The sequence below is a fragment of the Acomys minous genome (assembly GCF_964271855.1).
Source record: "Acomys minous genome assembly, chromosome: 6".
Lineage (NCBI taxonomy): Eukaryota > Metazoa > Chordata > Mammalia > Rodentia > Muridae > Acomys > Acomys minous.
Genome location: NC_140487.1, coordinates 36,822,856 through 36,842,287, shown reverse-complemented (window position 1 = coordinate 36,842,287; position 19,432 = coordinate 36,822,856). Strand labels below are relative to the sequence as shown.

Genomic DNA, 19,432 nt, shown 5'->3' with positions numbered 1-19,432 from the left:
AAGGAAAGTAATTAAACCTCTTTAAGGTAAAAGCCGAAGATTCGAGCATCTGTTATCACAGCCCTTATAGCTTTAGGATCCATCCCAAGATTAACTTGGGCAGGAACGTTAGCGCTAAGAGGCCACTTTTGAAAGGCAGACAGGGGTAAGGACCAGGATGAAAAAAACAATGCTTCCTGCACTGGTAGAAGACTTAACAGTTCTATGAGCCCTGGATATTAGAAAGTGAGTGGTTACATGGCTGGCTTTCAGTGAGTACTCTAACTGTAATTGTAAGCGTATGCCTCGTTTCTGCAGGCTGAGTTTGTATTGGAGCATTAAGCTGTCTGTCCTTGGTGACTAGGTCAGGGGCATGCTGAGTTTGTTAGGCCAGGTCCCCTTCAGCAGATCATCCACTGCTTTCAGTGAGCGCATTAGCAAAGCACTGTCTATACCACAAGACCTGATTACTCTCAGGCTGAGGCACAGACATCCCACCACACGCTAGTATCCGTATGCCAAGCCTGTTGCTGGCACTTAGCAGATTAAAGCGAAAAGCAAAGTGCCAAGGAGGAAAGAAGGAAGGCAGAAGCCAACCTTTACATGACAGGAAAGATCAATAAGGCCAATACTGGATTGTATCTCTCCAAGCATGGATGCTGTAGACCTCCAGTTCAAGGATGCAGTGCAACTCAAGCGGACACATAGCTATGGGATGCTTACGTTGTTTACATTCCATTTCTCCAGTTTAATGACTTGGAAAAAAGGAAGAGTAAGGGGCAGAGCAACAGTGTTACATGCTTTTAATCCCAGCACGTGAGTTCCAGAGGCAGGTGGATCTCTGAGTTGGAGGCCAGCCTGATATACAGAGTGAGTCCAGGACAGTCAGGGCTACACAGAGAAACCCTGTCTCGAAAACAAAAAACCAAAAGGAAGAGTAGAGAGGTAGGAGTATATCTGGGAGGAGTTAGGGGGAGGAGGGGAGTTTTAAGTATCATCAAAATACATTGTATGAAACGCAGTGCAGTGAATTCAAGTGGCTGGGTTGGTAAAGAGCTTGCCATGCGAGCACATTAGGAACTGAGTTGAAACCCTGGTAACCATTTCAAGTCAGGTCTGGTTGTGTCCACCTATAACCTCAGCAGAGGAAGACAGGATTCCCGGGAGCTCCATAGCCAGCCAGCCAATCAGTGAACTCCAAGGGCAGTGAGGGACCCTGTCTCAAAAAAGAAAGTGGAGATCAACTGAAGAAGCCACTCAACATTGACTCATTGACCGCTCGACTCCATTTGCCAACAGACAATTTTGCATGCGTAACTACACACACACACACACACACACACACACACACACACACACACACACACACACTTCACTGCCCTAGGACATACAGTATCTTACTACTGTTTCAGATCTTCTCCTCCTAGGAAATATTGAATGGACATTTTTCCCACCTTCATTGTTTTCTGTTAGATTCGTGAATATCCTCCTCCCCCCGGATGCTAAAGAGATCGCTACTCGCTTCCGCTGGTGGCAGCCACGACACGATGGCCTGGACCAGAACGACTGGGCCATTGACAACGTCCTCATCTCGGGCTCTGCCGACCAGAGGACAGTCATGCTGGACACATTCAGCAGTGCCCCTGTGCCCCAGCATGAGCGCTCGCCCGCAGATGCTGGCCCCGTTGGGAGAATTGCTTTTGACCTGTTCATGGAGGACAAAACTTCAGGTGATTTGCTCATGAACGCTGGACAACACTACACTGAAATGCAGTTGTTTGTGTAAGGGGGTTTGTCCCACGTGAAAATGGGGTCCTTTCCAGGTGTTCCGATGATGTCAAAACAGAGAGCAGCAACATTCTTTTGTCTCCGGCAACCTCCCCGTTACTGTCTCTCATCTTTACTGTCATTCTAAGCCAGATATGCGTTTTAATAAATAGCAGTTTATTGGCAGAAAAAATGGGGGGGGTGGAGGTCGGTATTTCTATGTCTCTTGTTTTCTACTTTGGATGGAAAACAACATTTCCTGGCCTCTTGTTGCTGTTGCTGGTGGTGTTTGGGTTAGGGTCTTACTCTGTAGTTCACGCTGTTCTAGAATTTACCAGGCTGACCTCAAACTCACAGTGATGCCCCTGCCTCCTGGTTCCTTTGTTAAAGGCAGAGAGCATTGTGCTTTCTACAAGCCAGGCACACGCGCAGCGGCATTTATGCTTCGGGTTCCACTTGCTGCTTCTCCTTCCTCCTCAGCAGGGATAGTTCCGTGACACTGGCAAGCCATGGGGGCTGCACACCAGTCTCACCTGAGCACTTTTCATTTTAGAACAAGATAAGTCTAAGGTGGTGCCTATATTAAGCCTGTGGCTTTGCCATCCCACGCGCTTTGGCTGTAGCATATAAAACACAGTGTGGTCCGATACAAGCGCGTGATGTTTAAGTGCCTGTCGCCGCCTCACACTGTAAGTCCACCCAGCAGTTACAACAGCCACTCAGACAGCAAGATGCTGTGTCTCATCCTGCTTAGCTCTAGTATCTCTCTCTCTCTCTCTCTCTGTCTCTCTCTCTCTCTGTCTCTTTCACACACACACACACACACACACACACACACACACACACACACATATGTACATCATGTGGCCAATTTTACAATAATGACAACTTTCCAGAGAAATAGTGTACCTAGTGGAAAACTTAATTTAAGGAATTTTAATAACTTAAAATACGGAATTAGTGATTTTTTGTAAAAGTAATAAATTATGTTCAAGTTAAGAAATTGAAAAAATACAGAAAATCATGAGGATGAAAATTAGAATCACCTGGATGGGATCTTCCTTCTTAAAAGAAAGGTCATTGCTGTCTAGGAAAATCAAAGAGAAATGTCTAAGGTGTTTATTCTACTTCATTTGGAAGAGAAGATCTGTTGCTTTTATTACAAGATTATACCACATTGTATCAAAATTTGTTCCATAAAATGCTGACAGGAGAAAAAATAAAAATATTTTCCCTGTGCGGGGGGGAAAAAAAAGAAAAGAAAATTAGAATCACCCAGGGGATAACTAATATGCACATTTTTAATGTTATCTTAGTGCTTTATATGCCTTAAAATATTTTAACAAAGCTGAAATCTCAAATTACATATATTTTGTAGCTTGCTTTTTTCTTCTTTTAGAATTGAATGAGGAGGTGTTGTTTTTATTTTTCCTGTCCTTAAGTGTCTAAGATGATAAATTTTTGGTAGTTTTAACCTTTGTTATTCTTTATAATTTGCTACTGGTGAATATTTAGGCTAAATAGTGTTATTTTGTTTGTTAGGATATTATGTGGCACCAGGTGTAACTGCAAATAATAATGAAATCCACCTTGACAAATGGAAAAGGCTTAAAGTGTCCTCACCTTTACAAAGTGTTGTTATTTCCTAAGGTCACTGAGGCTCAGCTAGGCATGGTGGTGCACCTGCAGTTTGTCCACTCAGGAAGCTGGGCCGGAGGGTTGTGGTTTGAGACAGGCCTGAGATACAAAGACACGCGGCTTCAAAAACAAAACAGCAGGAGAGGAACGAGAAAAGAAGAAGGAAGAAGAAGAGGGAGGAGAAATAAACAGAAAATGGGGGGAGAAGGAAAGGGAGGAAGAGGGGAAAAAAAGAAGAGATGGAGGAAGAAGAAGCAAGGAGGAAGGGGAAGAAGAGGAAGTTATTATGACAGTTGCTTCCGTAGATCTGACTCAGAACTTTGCTCCTCAGTTTTTCCCTGTGTAATAGTTTATATAAGTAAATTTATAATTAGAATAATTTAGTAATAAAAGCCTATCTAAACCAAATTTAAGCACATATATATACATATATATACACACATACACACAGGCATGCTGGTTTAGTCTGGCCCTGACTGGTGATAAGTGGTTGAAGGACACACTTTCCAGTGCCTGCCCGTGTTGCACGGAGGCATTTCTAGAAACTGGAACAACTCCTCCAAAAGCAGCTTCTGAGAGTCCAGAGGACTCTGATGATCCTCTCACAAGGACTGCAGTGCTCTGCCATCAAACAAAGGGTGCCCGTAGGGAACTGGTTTTGAATCTCACTGGAATTTCAATGTTGGTTCACATTGATTCTGGGCCCTGTATCTGTGACTCCAAATCCCTCAGATAACAGAATGACATCGGCCTCCGCTGCGTGCATGCCTGCCCCAACCCTGTAATTGTGCCTATGTGTCTCCATTGTGGAGTGGGTCCAATTAGGAAGCTTTGCAAGTTGGACCTATGAGATCAAAGTGTATCATCAACCAGATACAACTTACATTATTTATATTTGTAACTTTACTAGGTAACAAATACAATATAAAAGTACCACTTCCCACTGGGCAAAATACACAGACCTGCAGCCACAACACCCAGGAGGCTGAGGCAGGAAGTACTCAAGCTCAAAGCTAGCCTGGAATACGTAGAGAATTATAAGCCAACATCACTAAATAGACTGACCAAAATAGAGATGATTGTTATATAGATAGACAGACAGACAGATGGATGGAACTGAAGGAGATAGGCATCTATGTATATATAAGTATTCATATGTGCATTTGTATGTTTGGGTGGAAAGATGGGGATGCAAAACAGATTAAACACTAATAATTCATAATCCTGCTTCTTAAAGTACTTAAAGAGACTTCCAAATTTACTCTATCTTTATAAGTTTTGCTCAGTTTGTTTCTTCAAAGTTATTGTTGCTCTGGTTTAGAAAGGTTGAAATTATTTTTAAAATATTCTTCAGAATACTTAAATATACATACCTAAATATTCAAGTATAAAGAACATTAGTGTGGTAAACGTAACATTTCAGAGATAACCAGGGTGGTTTTTTGTTGTTGTTGTTTTGGTTTTAGTTTTTTGAGACAGGGTTTCTCTGTGTAGCCTTGGCTGTCCTGGACTCCCTTTGTAGACCAGGCTGGCCTTGAACTCACAGAGGTCAGCCTGCCTTTGCCTCCCGAGTGTGTGTGCTACAGAGTTTCTTTTTGGCTGATGTTTTGTGTTATTGAGGCAGTCTTATGTAGCCCAGGTAGCTCAAACTTGCTATACAGCCAAGGTTACCCTTAACCTCTTGCTCCTGTAGCCTCTATCTTCAAGATGCTGGGATTACAGTACATTCACCACCATGCCCATTTTAACCTAAGTTTCTTAAATAATCTCTTTACATTACACCTTAGTTTTTGTTAAGTAAAACTTAACATTTTAGGATTCAAATGTAGTCTTATGGCAAACTATACAACGCAGAGCTTAATTTTTTCAAATAACTATCTGGGCCTCCAAAATCATTTGTTCATCCAATTAGAGCGGATGAGCAGGGTCTGGGGAGGAAGGAAACAGAGACTCACTTACAATAGTTCTATTATGTGTGCTGAATAAATTCTAATGATCTTTTGATAACGCAGTACCTATAGTTAATGGTATAGTATTAAGCTGAACATGGTGGCTTCCACCTGTAATCTCAACACTCAGAAGGCAGAGACAGGAGGATCAGAATGAGCGTGAGGACACTTTGGGCTACATGATTTATCCCAGGACAAACTTGGCTATAAAATGAAACCTTATCTCCAAAAACAATAGGTAGATGATGGAGAGATGGAAGGAAGGATGGATGGATGGGTGGGTGGGTGGGTGGATAGATAGATGGATAGATGGAAAGAAGGATGGATAGAAGGATGGATGGATGGACGGAAGGCTGAAAGGAAGGATGGGTAAACATCGAACCCCTACCCAGATCTAGCCAATGGACAAGACGTTCTCCACAGTTGAGTGGAGAGTGGGGACTGACTTTCACATGAACTCTGGTGCCCCATATTTGACCACGTTCCCCTTGATGAGGAGGCCTGGTGGCACTCAGAGGAAGGATAGCAGACTACCAAGAAGAGACTTGATACCCTATGAGCATATACAGGGGGAGGAGGTCCCCCTCAGTCACAGTCATAGGGGAGGGGAGTAAGGGGAAAGCGGGAGGGAGGGAGGGAGGAATGGGAGGATACAAGGAATAGGATAACTATTGAGATGTAATATGAATGAATTAATAAAAATATTTTTTAAAAAGAAAGGAAGGATGGATGGATGGATGGATGGATGGATGGACGGACAGACATTTTATGAGGAGTTGGCATGATAGTATAAGCTTGTAATCTAACACTCAAGAGACTGATAGGAGGATAAGTCCTGAGTTTGAACCCAGCCTGAGCAGAGTGAGAGCTCGTCTTAACCATCTCACCGCTCAAAACAATGCACTGGGTCCCTATCAGTTATTCTAATATCCATGTTATAAAATATGTTTTTACTAGTGTTTATTTCATGTGACATATTATATGTAAAAGCAATTTCTGCTTAATTCTAGGACTTGGCTAACAAGAGTATTGCTTTAAGTTCTTGCTAAGTCTGTCATCCAAATATTTTGTCCTTTTTTTTTTTTAAGTGAATGAGCATTGGCTATTCCATGATGACTGTACAGTAGAAAGATTCTGTGACTCCCCTGATGGTGTCATGATCTGTGGCAGCCACGATGGACGAGAGGTGTACGCAGTGACCCATGACCTGACTCCCACAGAAAACTGGATCATGCAATTCAAGGTGAAATTATTGTGGTCTCAATTATATAAATAACCATATGTTAGAAATCTAACTAATCAGAACCACTGTGAAGATAAAGGTCATCTAATGTTTCATTGACTTAATATATACTTGAAAAGATAAAAATTAACATTGAGGTAACATATAACTCAACTGAATATTGTTTAATGATTAAAAACATTGTACTTCTATACTATTTCAAGGTAAAATTTTGGACTTTGCATAAAAGCATACATTTACAATCAGAATTATATACTTACAGAACAAAATGTTGATTTAAAAATGTAAGATACTGATTGCAACTTATAAGTTAAATCACTATATAAAAAAGAAGATGGCTGGGTGTAGTGGTGCTAACCTTTAATCTAGGCACTCAGGAGGCAGAGGCAGAAGCGACTCTCTGTGAATTCAAGGCTAGCTTGATCTACATAGTAAGTTCCAGACCAGCTAAGGCTACATAGTGAAACTCTGTCTGAAAAAAAACAAAAAACAAAAACAAAAGGTAAGTTGTTTCCTTATGAGAGTAAAGCCATAATGGTTATTTCTACTTTTTCTAGAGGCTCATTAGGATTTTTCTGTAGAACAAAAATTATAGAGTATAACAGTACGATTAGAATTCATGCCAAGAAGAGATTTGGGTAGCATCTTGGCCAGGATTTATTCTGCTGTTTTCTGTCTACCTGAACCCCTCTGCGTCCACAGAGCTGGCACAGTATGGCTGTGCCATATTAAAGCGCTGTGCTTCCATTATCACTCCACTGCATCTTGCTTGTCGGTGAAAGTGATTTATTGAGAGTTATAAATTGTATGACAAAACAGTAAGATTAGTAAGGCTGTTAGCAATCCTTCTTGGTCAGCAGCTCTGCCAAATACAAGTGCCAGACCATTAGCAAAACAATTTGTAAGAGTGGGCCCAGCCTTCCAAGGAAACCAGCCAGCGTGCCAGAGGCACGGTCTCAGCTTCTCTCCCATGTCCTTAAACAATGTACTTGGCACTTTCTACAGTTTGTCACCTTGGACAACCATGCCAGTGTTCCCTGTCCATCAGCAAAACAAACAATGACCTTGGAATCACAGGCTGGTGAATATCAAGGGATCTGTTCCTTTGTCACTGCCAATTTTTGGAGCTGAAATGTGTAATATGGTTTTGTAATGCCTTGACAATCTTCATTTTCTGTTCATTAGATCTCTGTTGGATGCAAAGTGTCTGAAAAAATTTCCCAGAATCAAATTCATGTGCAGTATTCTACTGACTTCGGTGTGAGCTGGAATTACCTGGTCCCTCAGTGCTTACCTGCTGATCCAAAATGCGCTGGAAGCATCTCCCAGCCATCTGTGTTCTTTCCTACTAAAGGGTGGAAAAGGATCACCTACCCACTTCCTGAAAGCTTAGTGGGAAAGTAAGTGGAAATTTAAAATAAAGCACGGCTCCAAGCACCCAGGAGGCAGCTATGGGTACTGCTATCAGGTCTTAATTTACATGTAATTGTGGGTAAAATACCTGCTTCCTCCCTGACACTAGGGTCCCTAATTGGTGGCTACCATGATGAACATGTTGTAATCCTCAGACTTGGAGGATCTGGTCCTTACCCAATGGCCTGTCCTGTCCTTCTCTTTTCTCAACCGCAGTGCTGTCAAAGATGCTTAGAGCAACAGTGATGACCTTGGAGCCAGTGCAAAGACACACTACCTACCTTACTGGGCTTGTAGACTGTAGTCCAGTAGAGCAGGAAGCAAATCCCCACCCCTGCTGGTTGCACAGCTCCTACCTTCATGCCATGTGCAATGTGATGGCTTGGAGGTCTTACTTTTCTCCTGTCACAGAAGCATTACGTCCTGTACTTGCTGTGAAACATAGTTGGCCAGGAGCATGGATTTAACCAAGCTCTGCAAAGGCTGCGGATAAGTTAAGGTGATTCCAAAGATTTCTCATCTTACTGTACATTGTTTTTTTTCCCCTGGATTTCTGAGAGATTGCATCCACTGAAACCGGGGTTACAGATCCTTGTGAGGAGCCATGGGGACACTGGGGATCGAACTCGGGTTCTCTGGTTCTCTGCTGGAACAAGCGATGTTCTTAACCGCTGAGCCATCTCCCCAGCCCCATCTTACTGTAAAATTAAGACAAGAAGTGAATTAAACAAAATGACAGGCATGCTTCTACTAAATTAACAGTAAAGTGTAGCTAAGTAAAAAGGCTTCTGGTGGAACAGGATGTGCTGCACACTTATAGCCTGTCCAGTCCTATAGACAGCATCATCAGTTTCCTGGAGTGGACCAGAAGAGCTTAGGCAGTTAATATGCTAGGAGGTTAAAACTGTGATGTTTTCAGTAGCAGGTTAGGGGAGGAAAAAAAAAGTCTATGGTAGCTCAATTAAAAATGAAACATCCAGGAGCTTGAGAGACAGCTCAGCAGTTAATAGCATGGACCACTCCGGAGCAAGCCTGGGTTTGGCTCCCAGCACCCACATTGGGTGGCTCACTACCCACTGTAACTGCAGGTACAGAGGATCTGACAACCCTTTTCTAGCCTCCACTGGCACTGCACCTCACATGCACAAACTCCACACACAAATGTGTACATATGCACATAATGAAAATTAAAACTCTTTTTTAAAGTACATTTATAATTTTAAAAAAATGTGAAGATGAGTAGACTCCAAGGCTGGTTGGTTTGTATATCTAATAATGGCTTTAAGACTCAGTAAAATGGCCCAGTAGGTAAGGACCCTCTGTCAAACCTGGTGACCAGAGTTAGGTCCCTGAGACTACACATCCACACCCTGGCATGCATGCTTGTACATGTGTGTACATGCACATGCTCACGCACACATGCACACAAATAGAATAATGATAAACTATGTGTTTTTAAATTATTTCAAAGACACCTTTGCCTTGCTCTCTTGCCCATTATCCCTCTGTCAATGCCCCTGGTAATGCTGTCAGCTTGAAGATGGTCCCCTCTTGGATATAAGATGCCTCCCAGAAAACTGGACCAGAATATTTCCTTACTTGTGTCCAGTGGGAGAGGGGTTTTTTTCTCAGCCAGAACAAGAAGCTCCTTGCATCCCACTGGTCCAGTTAGCCCATTCCTATGTCACTTAGTAATGTGTGGACCTATAGTGAGATGTGATCATCTTAGTGAGTCATCTGGGGTGAAATGCATGCTGGGAACCCACCACCTGTGTGCTCTCATGCTTCTCTCTCTCTGCCTGCCTCCTCTGTCTCTGCGTGTATCCCTTCCTCATGTGTGTGTGTGTGTTGTGTGTTATCACGGTGTATATGTTCTATATAACTTACACAGTGTGCAAACACACTTGTTCTGATGAAGCACTTGTTACTGTTGTGTAACCCGTGTTCTCACCACATAGGATGAGACATGGAACAGTTACATCGCCTGGAAAGTTATTCAACACACTTGGCATTTTTAAACCAGAATTGTATGGCTTATTTTAATATAAGGTTAATTAGAACCTGGTGTTTTTTTGTTTTTGTTTTTGTTTTTACCCAGAAGACAGAAAAGAACAATGATGAAATTAAAAATCTCTGGGAATTGTCCTTTAATATAACCATTTCAAAATTATTTTCTAATTACCATAGTTACTGTGAGAATATTGATAATCTTCAAGGAATTGAGAAGTTGCTGTTTCGTAAATGCCTGAAGGCTGTGTGCATGGTAACAAGACTCTGTCATAGATCTCGCCTGTACAATCTCAGAAGTGTAATTAGTCAATCTAAAGGCTCCCACAATCACTGAAGTTCAGGTCATTTTGTTTATCCAGTCAATAAATGGGCCAATGAATTGAAAAAACAGTTCTCAGAAAAACACAGTCAATAAATACTTGGGGGGGGGGAGCTGTCCAATATCCTCAGCCATCAGGAAAACATTAACTAAGACTGTTTTGAGATTCCATGTCACTCCAACCAAAATGGCATCAAGACAGCAAATGAGGACAGGTGAGGTGCCACGAAGCCTGGGGATCTGAATCCCATCCTTGGAACTCATGTGGCGGATGGAGGGGACCAACACCAAGTTTAGGAAGTAATATTTATTGCTATAGGGAGTGTAAACTTTACAGACACAATGAACTCAGTATGCAGATTCCTTAAGACACTGAAAACTACCATATGGCCTAATTATACCACCCTAGACTATATAATAAGAGGATGCTGCAACACCATACCACAGCAATCCTTGCAAACCCTGCTTAGAGATGCAGGCCCTGTGCACAGTAACCAAGAATCTCCACTGTCCTCTCTTCTGGCCTCTGCAAGTAATTCACATGTGCACAGACATGCATGCATGCAAAAAACATCTGTACATAAAATAGTAAACAAATACTTTAATGTGACACACACATACACACACACACACACACACACACACACACACACACACACACTGAAATTTTATGCAGCTACAAAGATCACGACATTTGCAGGAAACACGATGCAACTGGAAACCATTAAGATAAGCAAACTACGCCAAACACTGCAAGTTCTCTTCTGTCTGCAGGGCCTAGATTTAAAACTTTGCATGCATGCATGCATGCATGTGTGAAGAAAGGACCGCAAGACTAGAAAGGAGACCGTCATGGGGAGGGAGGGGTTCTAAAGAAAAGGTGGCATGTTGAAGGTACTGGAATACAGGGAATATTACAGCAGGAACTGAGTAACCAGAAGAAGAAAAGGAAATATCCAGAGAAGGAAGGGAACACGAGGACAGAGATGAGAACAAAGTGTAAGAGGCACAGGCGTGAGGGGGCCACGATGAGGCACACCAATCTGTATACAAACCTTACCATTTAATTTTAAAAACAAGAAAAAGGAATCTGACTTACGTTTACAGGTGGCCCCGTAAAATAATCCTTTGTTTGAAAAAGTCCCCACCAGTTTTTCTTTGTTTTGCACGTTTCTAGAGAACTGAGCTGAAAGCAGCTGCACAGCTCTATCACTAGAAATTGGAAGTGGTCAGAGTACATTTTTATTAACTCAGTTCATCCAGGCAGATACCTTAGGTGTTCTTTTTTCTCATAAGCATTGAATATATATTTTTTTACATATATGTGAATATATGTATATATATATATATATATATATATTTCTGAATACTTAATGTGTTTTTCATTCCTTCGCTTTTGCCAACAGTCCTGTAAGATTTAGGTTCTACCAGAAGTACTCAGATGTGCAGTGGGCGATCGACAATTTCTACCTCGGCCCTGGATGCCTAGACAACTGCCGAGGCCACGGAGACTGCCTGAAGGAGCAGTGCATCTGTGATCCGGGCTACTCGGGCCCAAACTGCTACTTAACGCACACTCTCAAGGTACTGCTGAGCCTGCCACTCACAGGCCGCGCTGTGACCAGTGTCTGTACGTGAGACTGCATTCTGCAGCAAGGCTGTGTGTCTCTGTCCCTGTTTGTCTGTCTCTACCCATCTCTTCTGCTGCTCCTCCCTGGTCTGTCTCACTGTGTAGCCCAGGTTAGCCTAAACTGGCCATGCACACTAGGTTATCTTCAAACCCATAGAAGTATGCTTGACTCTGTTTCTTAGGTGCTGGGATTTAATGACATGTGCCACTATGTCCTGCTTTTTTCTTTATAAAACAAAAACCATTCAGCTTAAAGTCAGTAATTGCCTTCCTTGAGATCCTACTTTTACAATTGGTACAAAGGAGAAAGAGACTATTATTCTTATTAAATAAATGAAGCAAATATGATAGATGGCCCCAAAAAGCCAATTTTTCAAACATACTTAAACAGTGCTTGAACTTTTTTCCAGGTAACTCTATTGTTAACTTATTAACTACTGAAATGTGGTTGATTATTAATGGTAGGATTATCATTTTTTGACACAGTAGCTGTTATGTTCACTATATTCAATATGCAAAGTCAGTGGCATCATTTCTGAACACAGTAGAACACAACACCATTTAATAACAGAAAAAAATGCCTCCACTGAAACAGTACAGCTGCCAGACTCTGCAGCTCCCATTGGCAATCCTGGACTATACAGTGAGTTCTGGGCCAGGCTGAATAGGCGATCGTGTTGTCCCCCCTCAAAAAAAAAAAAAAAGGCACACTTACTTGGAGCCTAGAAAATATCGAAAATAAAATTTGAAGACATTGTGAAAAGGCCTAAAGCCTTGTGTGAATATTCAGATTTCATTAATATGTCTCAGATAAGAAGCCATCCAAGCCTGCGCTGTGAACTCCAGCTCGGTCTCCTAATGAGAGCGTGCGCCATTAGCCGTGCATCCCTTCTGGCTCGTGCTCTTACATATGAACGCTCATTTATAAAGACTGTATTCGTTTTCTCACCATTAGTGAAGCAGCGTCAGGCGGGCGTGTGCTTGCATGCCTCTAATTATAGGGCCGACTGTGCTCTAATGTGAGGAAATGGCTTGTTTAAATCATTTAACTGCCCAAGACAGGACTCTCCTAAAGACCTAGGGAAATGTCGATAGATATAGGTATATAAGGATAGAGACACAGAGATTGTTTTTAACTGCAGTTGCAACTCTGTGTTTCCTAATCATAAGATAAACTTATATCACTTCTCTTCTCTGGGTATTATAAATCTTCTGGGAATAAGGGTCCGTGAATTAAAAAATATTATTTTTGTGTTTGGTTTTATAGACGTTATGTTTCTAGGACAGCTGAATTATTTTATTTCTTTAAACAGGAAGAAGATCGTCTCATGATTCTTCCTAGCCATTATTTAAATTACTCTGATTTTGCAGTTATTAGCATTATATTAAAAAGATACTGAAACTTTGACCTTGGATCTGCATATTAGTGTGTGTTAGAATGAAAGTCTACATTTTATAGTCTAAAAAAATAAAAGTCTAATTATTAAATTTTATTTAAGCAGTTTAAATTATCTTCGATGTATGGTAGATAGTAAAATTATGAAAGTAACCTGTTGGTTCTCAAACATATCTTAAAAAAATAAAACACTGAAATCAATTCTATTGTGTTTAAGTCCAAGCAATTTTATTGGGTAGAGTACCATGGTTTCGACCTGGAGTTGGTACCTTTAACCACATCCCGCTGACCTCCCCCACCCCCAGACTTTCCTGAAGGAGCGCTTCGACAGTGAAGGAATCAAACCTGACCTATGGATGTCCTTAGAAGGCGGCAGTACATGTACCGAGTGTGGGATTCTCGCCGAGAACACTGCGCTCTATTTCGGAGGGTCCACTGTGAGACAAGCTATTACTCAGGACTTAGATCTCAGAGGTGCAAAGTAAGTCATATTTTTCTCATTCCTACCACAACTTGACAAGTTGACACCAGAGTGATGAACAGGTGTAGAGGGTGTGACTCAGGACTTGAGTGGCATCTCTGCTCTGGTCTGTCCTTCTGACAGAGAATATGTGCTTGCATTTAGATTCCTGCAGTACTGGGGACGCATCGGCAGTGAGAACAACATGACCTCTTGCCATCGGCCCGTCTGCCGGAAGGAAGGTGTACTGCTGGATTACTCTACAGATGGAGGCATGTGTCACGGGTTACAGCTACGCCCAGGAGCATACTCCCACATTCCGTCAGCACCCCTCAAAGACAACGCTTTACTAACAGTGACCATGAGGCTCTCAGAGGAGCAACAGATCTTGCTTGTGTCATAGGTCTAATTGTGGGACTGCTGTTAGGCAGAATCTACCCGCCTACAAAGGGATTAAGAGAGCTATACCATTAAAATGAATAAAGTTTCAATAGGACTTGTATTTTTTATTTATATATTTATTTAGATACATGTATATATGGTGTGTCTTTGTTGGATCTAACAACTCACTGTCTTCCCCTCAAGCTCACCCCCCCCCCAAGGTTCTCTCTAACACATCTCTCTCCCAAATTCCTGTCCTCTTTTTAAATAGAATTTTTGTAAGAGAATTTAAAAAGAAGAAAACAAAATTTTAATGATTTTCTGAGTAAAAGATGATTCCAGAAGAATCTTGGGCCCAGCAAAGTGGTGAACACCTTTAATTCCAGTACTTGGGAGGCAGAGGCAGGTAGAAGCCTGAGTCTGAGGTCAGCCTGATCTACATAGCGAGTATTAGAACAGCCAGCCAGAAGTACATAGTGAGACCCTGTCACAAAAAAAGAAACTCCTAAAACACTGTTGTGTCAGTAGTGACACAAATGCCATAGGGAATATATATAAAGAATCACAGTGCCCTGTACATTTTAATTGTGAAAGAAAATATCCTGAATTCATAAAACTATGTTAGTAAAACTTGGGAGGGGTTGTTTTTTGTTTTGTTTTTTCGAGACAAGGTTTCTCTGTGTACCCTTGGCTGTCCTGGACTCACTTTGTAGACCAGGCTGGCCTCGAACTCACAGAGACCTGCCTGCCTCTGCCTTCTGAATGCTAGAATTAAAGGCATGTGCCACCACACCCAGCCTTTGTTTTATTATTTTTTAGAGTAACTATTAGGCCATTAATACCATAGGATATTCTGAGAAATTGCCTCAAGGGCTGGAGAGATGAGTCAGTGGTTGAGAGCAGTGCTTGCCAGAGGGCCAAGGTTAGGTTCCCAGCAGCCACATGGTGGCTCACAATCGTCTTCTGCTTCAGTCCCAGGGGAGCCAGCGTCTCTTCTGGCCTCAGTGGGCACCAGACATGCAAGTGGTGTGCATTCATTCATACATGCAAGCAAAACACTCATGCATACAAAATAAAAATAATTAAGTCTTTAAAAATAAAGTAACTAGACCATTGATATAAATAATTCCAACTGAAAACGGTTAAAAGACTTCAAAAGAAAATACGTTTTAGCACCCAGATAACATTCTGAATAATAGCTAACAGACGAGCCAGGACTATATCCCACAGTCCTATCAAACAATATGGCCAACTTCTTACCATCCCAAATAATTGCAAATTGTATAGACTTATGATAGCTGTATTTTTAAATCTAGAAGCTACTTCCTAGAAACATGAGTGTAAGTATGTCTCTTTTGAGAAATAAAACCTCTAAATCTAGAGCTGATTTGAAATTAAATTAATTATAATGTTAAAATGTACCATTTTTGCTTCAATATGTTTACTTTAACCATGTACTTCTAAATACCCTCGCACTGTGACCAGCTTTGTTTACAAGGGTCGACACTTAAATTCACGAGATTCAGTTTTCACTGCCTAGCTAAATATTTCCTTTCAAAGCTTAGCGAGTTCGCAATACGCTGCTGCTCTGTGGGTTGTTTTCCACGTGGTATTAAGCCGATACGTTTGTTTTCATAGGAATTACTTGGACTTTGCTTCACGAAATGGATTTTCAGAAATACATTTCTGTGAGGCACGACTACATCCTCCTCCCTGAGGACGCCCTCACCAACACAACTCGACTTCGCTGGTGGCAGCCTTTTGTGATCAGCAGTGGGATTGTGGTTTCCGGGGTGGAGCGTGCGCAGTGGGCACTGGACAACATTCTGATTGGTGGAGCAGAAATCAATCCAAGCCAACTGGTGGACACTTTCGACGACGGTGAGAAAGCTCCGGTGACATTCTCTGTGTCAGCTGTGTGTGGAGGCAGCAGATGACCCGTTCCATAGCCAGCACCTCGCAGGGTCTAGCGCATGCTGCTCAACCAGCATTTGCTATTGTCAGGCGCTGCCGTTTATACATCTGAAAAGTCGGTCACTTGCTGAACTCTCAGTGAGAACTTAATGAACATTGCTAAATAAAAAGTGCCTTTATCATCATTCGGAATCACAGTGCCCTGTACATTTTAAGTCCTGGGGAATCAGAATTTCTACCCAGAAAAACCTTTTCTAGCAAAAGATCATTCTAGTAGCCTTCAGTAGTTTTACCCTAAGCTTGGACTCTCCCCTGGGACTTATTTATTAAGACAAGTGTATAAAATAAATGACCAGCCTCAGTAGTAAACACAACAGTAATTTGACATCGAACATCTTAGTTGAAGAAAATAACATACAGCGTTTTTTCCCTCTTACTTAACAGAAGGGGCTTCCCATGAAGAAAACTGGAGTTTTTACCCTAACGCAGTCAGGACAGCAGGGTTCTGTGGCAACCCATCCTTCCATCTCTACTGGCCGAACAAGAAGAAGGACAAGACCCACAATGCTCTCTCCTCCCGTGAGCTCATTATTCAGCCAGGATACATGATGCAATTTAAAGTAAGAGACAGTGATACAGAAAGTGGCAGCTTCTAACGTGAGGGGCGTGGGAGAAGGGATCTGTTCTGACAAGTCTCGATCAGTGACTGATTTCACCCATTAAAAGATACTGTAACGTGTGGTAACGTTTTACAAAAACCTTCCTTCAAGCACGGTTATTTGAGCACAGATAAAAGTCTGTAGAGAGCTGTGCTGTAGCTCCTATATATTCCTCTGCTGAAGTGAAAGGCTGAGACAGTGCCCCGAGCCCTCTGCAACTCGCACTCTCTCACTCCTCCCTTCCCGCAGCTCTCACCTTCGTTAAACCATTCGCTTCTCCAGCTGTTCTTTTTCAGTTTATTTTTCAGTGTTCCTTTGTCTCCGACTTCACAAGCCTGTATATTAGCTCAGTCATAGCTGCCAAAGCCTCAGAGCCAGAGGAGTTTCTAATCTTTTACACTGCTTAGAAGGCTAGAAAGGAGGGCATAAGCAAGCAGCTAGTAGACACTCCCCTCAGAATGATAAAGCCATGGCAACTGCTGTCTTCATGATGTCATGCACACACCCTTCTAAAGGTATTACAGAAATGCATTTAATTATTAGATCCTTTTTTAAAAACATTGTTATTCCAGTACCCATATTTTTAAAGACAGAGTGGAGGTTTTATTCGTGGAAATTAAAGTGTATCTGATTTTTTTCCCCCTTTGGCTCTGCGTTAGACTCACCTCAGAGATGAGCTAGCTTTCCCGATGCTTGCACTCCCAGAAGACATTGTTCAGCTTCTGTGACATGAAAGCTGCTCAAGGCCATAGCTAGTGTCATTCCACACAAGCCATGTCCTTCAAAAGTCAGGTGTCCACTCCTGGTGCCACTGCGGTCTGGCTTGTCTCCTCATTGGATGGTTCTGTGAATGCAGAACTGAAGGACGCTGTAATATTTCTTTTCCGCCCACCAAATCAGTTTACTTAAAATGAAAGGAAGGGGGATGGAGAGGTGGTTCAGACACTAAGAATGCTTGCTGCTCTTCTAGAAGACCTACGCTTAGTTCCCAACACCCAGGTAGGGCAGCTCACAACCCCTGTAACTCCAGCTGCAGGGTGTCCAATGTCTCTGACCTCCGCAGAAATGCAAATACTTTCCTCCCCCACCCATTCATACACATAGAAATGATTTTCAATGAAAGTACATTTGTTCCCTGAAACTTTGGTTACCATAGACTCTGCCCTCCCTGGGTCAGCAGTGCCCCTCCCCCTCCTCTCCTGCCCTCCATCAGCACTGCTGTCCCCACCCCCTGCAGGTGGGGGAACCTCTCCTTGTTCAGGTTCTTTTCTCTCCTTGATATGTACTTCCATCCCCTTTTTTCAGTTTCCTTCCCCCCACCCCCCAACGTCCGCATTTCTCCATGCGTCTCGGGTTCTTTTTCCTCCACTGCATTTTACCACCTCGAGTTTTGTACAGTCCTCCAACTTGTGTCAATACCTTGAAAAGCAAGTCTTGAATCTGGATATCTAAGCCTGACTGGCTCACTAACACCTCAATTTTATATTAGCGGTTTTTTTATTTACTAATTTAAGATGTGTGCCATGTGTCTACGTGTTGGGTACATGCATGCCGTGGTGCCCGCGTGGAGGTCAAAGGACAACCCAAGTCAGTTCCCCCCCTCCCCGACCCCCCGTATAGACTCCAGGAACCAAGCTCAGGTCATCGGGCTCCACACCAGGTCCCTTTACCTCCTAAGCCATCTCACCAGCCCACTAGCTCCACTGTTAGTGGCTTCCATACACTTCTGTCTTGCATATGAACACTTCGATTCAGTGTGTCTCACAGTGGACTCAGCATCTTCCTCTGCACCATCTCCTCCTGATGATTAACCCATTGCTGTTGCTCTAACCACCCTTTGCCACCACCTTGCTTTAAGTCTCTTACATGTCTCACTTTTCACATGTAATCACTTCCTGTGCCCTCTGTTCCTACCTCCGTGTGTCCTTTCCCCTCGTCTGATCTTCTCTGCACTGTTCTGCCCATCCATGCCCTATTTAAGTCAACAGATAACCATCAAGTTCTCTTTTGACCCACAGTCTCTCTCCATCTCTACATAACCTTGACGTCAGAGTAGCTCTACGTAGCCTTGCTCTTGCTCCATCGTTCAGTACCTCAAACCTTCAGCGGTTCTTAGCGAGTTAGAGCAAACACTTGTTTATCTCTGTCGCAGCCCCTGAAACTCAGCCCAGCTCTCTGGCTTCATGCCCTAGGATTCCACTTCCTCTCCATTTGCATCCAATCTTGCTGTACGCTGACCCCTGTGTCCACTCACACTTGCTCCCTCCTAAACAGCTTTCTGCCACTTCTACCTCCCACACGCTCCCCATCCCCCGGGGTCGGCTCACACACACCTAACGGATGAACTATTTTCCAATCCACTTAATCAGCGGCAGTCGCACCGTTCCTGTCATGTTTATTGTGTCTTTTAGATTCCCACTGTTACTATTGACTTTTGTTCTTATTCTAACCTTGAATTATAACTGCCTCATTTATGAGTATTCTGCCTGAAATTTTTTTTAATTAACTTGGGTAGTAGATGGTATTTTATTTTCTCTGTGCTTTTCTATATAATTTGATTTTTTTTTCTTTTTTCTTTTTCTTTTTTTTTTTTTTTATTATGGTCAGAACATTCTCCACAGTTGAGTGGAGAGTGGGGTATGACTTTCTCACGTACTCTGGTGCCCCATATTTG

General features: G+C 42.4%; 1 protein-coding gene across 2 annotated transcripts in view; it reads left to right on the top strand.

The window, feature by feature from the left end:
• RELN (reelin) overlaps nucleotides 1–19,432 on the top strand; it is a 443,910-nt gene that overhangs the window by 404,570 nt on the left and 19,908 nt on the right. For both annotated transcript variants that reach the window (XM_084787306.1, XM_084787305.1), the window contains exons 50-57: nucleotides 1,453–1,709; nucleotides 6,422–6,576; nucleotides 7,762–7,976; nucleotides 11,725–11,902; nucleotides 13,650–13,825; nucleotides 13,970–14,076; nucleotides 15,824–16,066; nucleotides 16,544–16,719. In XM_084787306.1, the coding sequence (XP_084643432.1) occupies nucleotides 1,453–1,709; nucleotides 6,422–6,576; nucleotides 7,762–7,976; nucleotides 11,725–11,902; nucleotides 13,650–13,825; nucleotides 13,970–14,076; nucleotides 15,824–16,066; nucleotides 16,544–16,719 (1,507 nt within the window). The remainder of the gene's footprint in view (nucleotides 1–1,452; nucleotides 1,710–6,421; nucleotides 6,577–7,761; nucleotides 7,977–11,724; nucleotides 11,903–13,649; nucleotides 13,826–13,969; nucleotides 14,077–15,823; nucleotides 16,067–16,543; nucleotides 16,720–19,432) is intronic.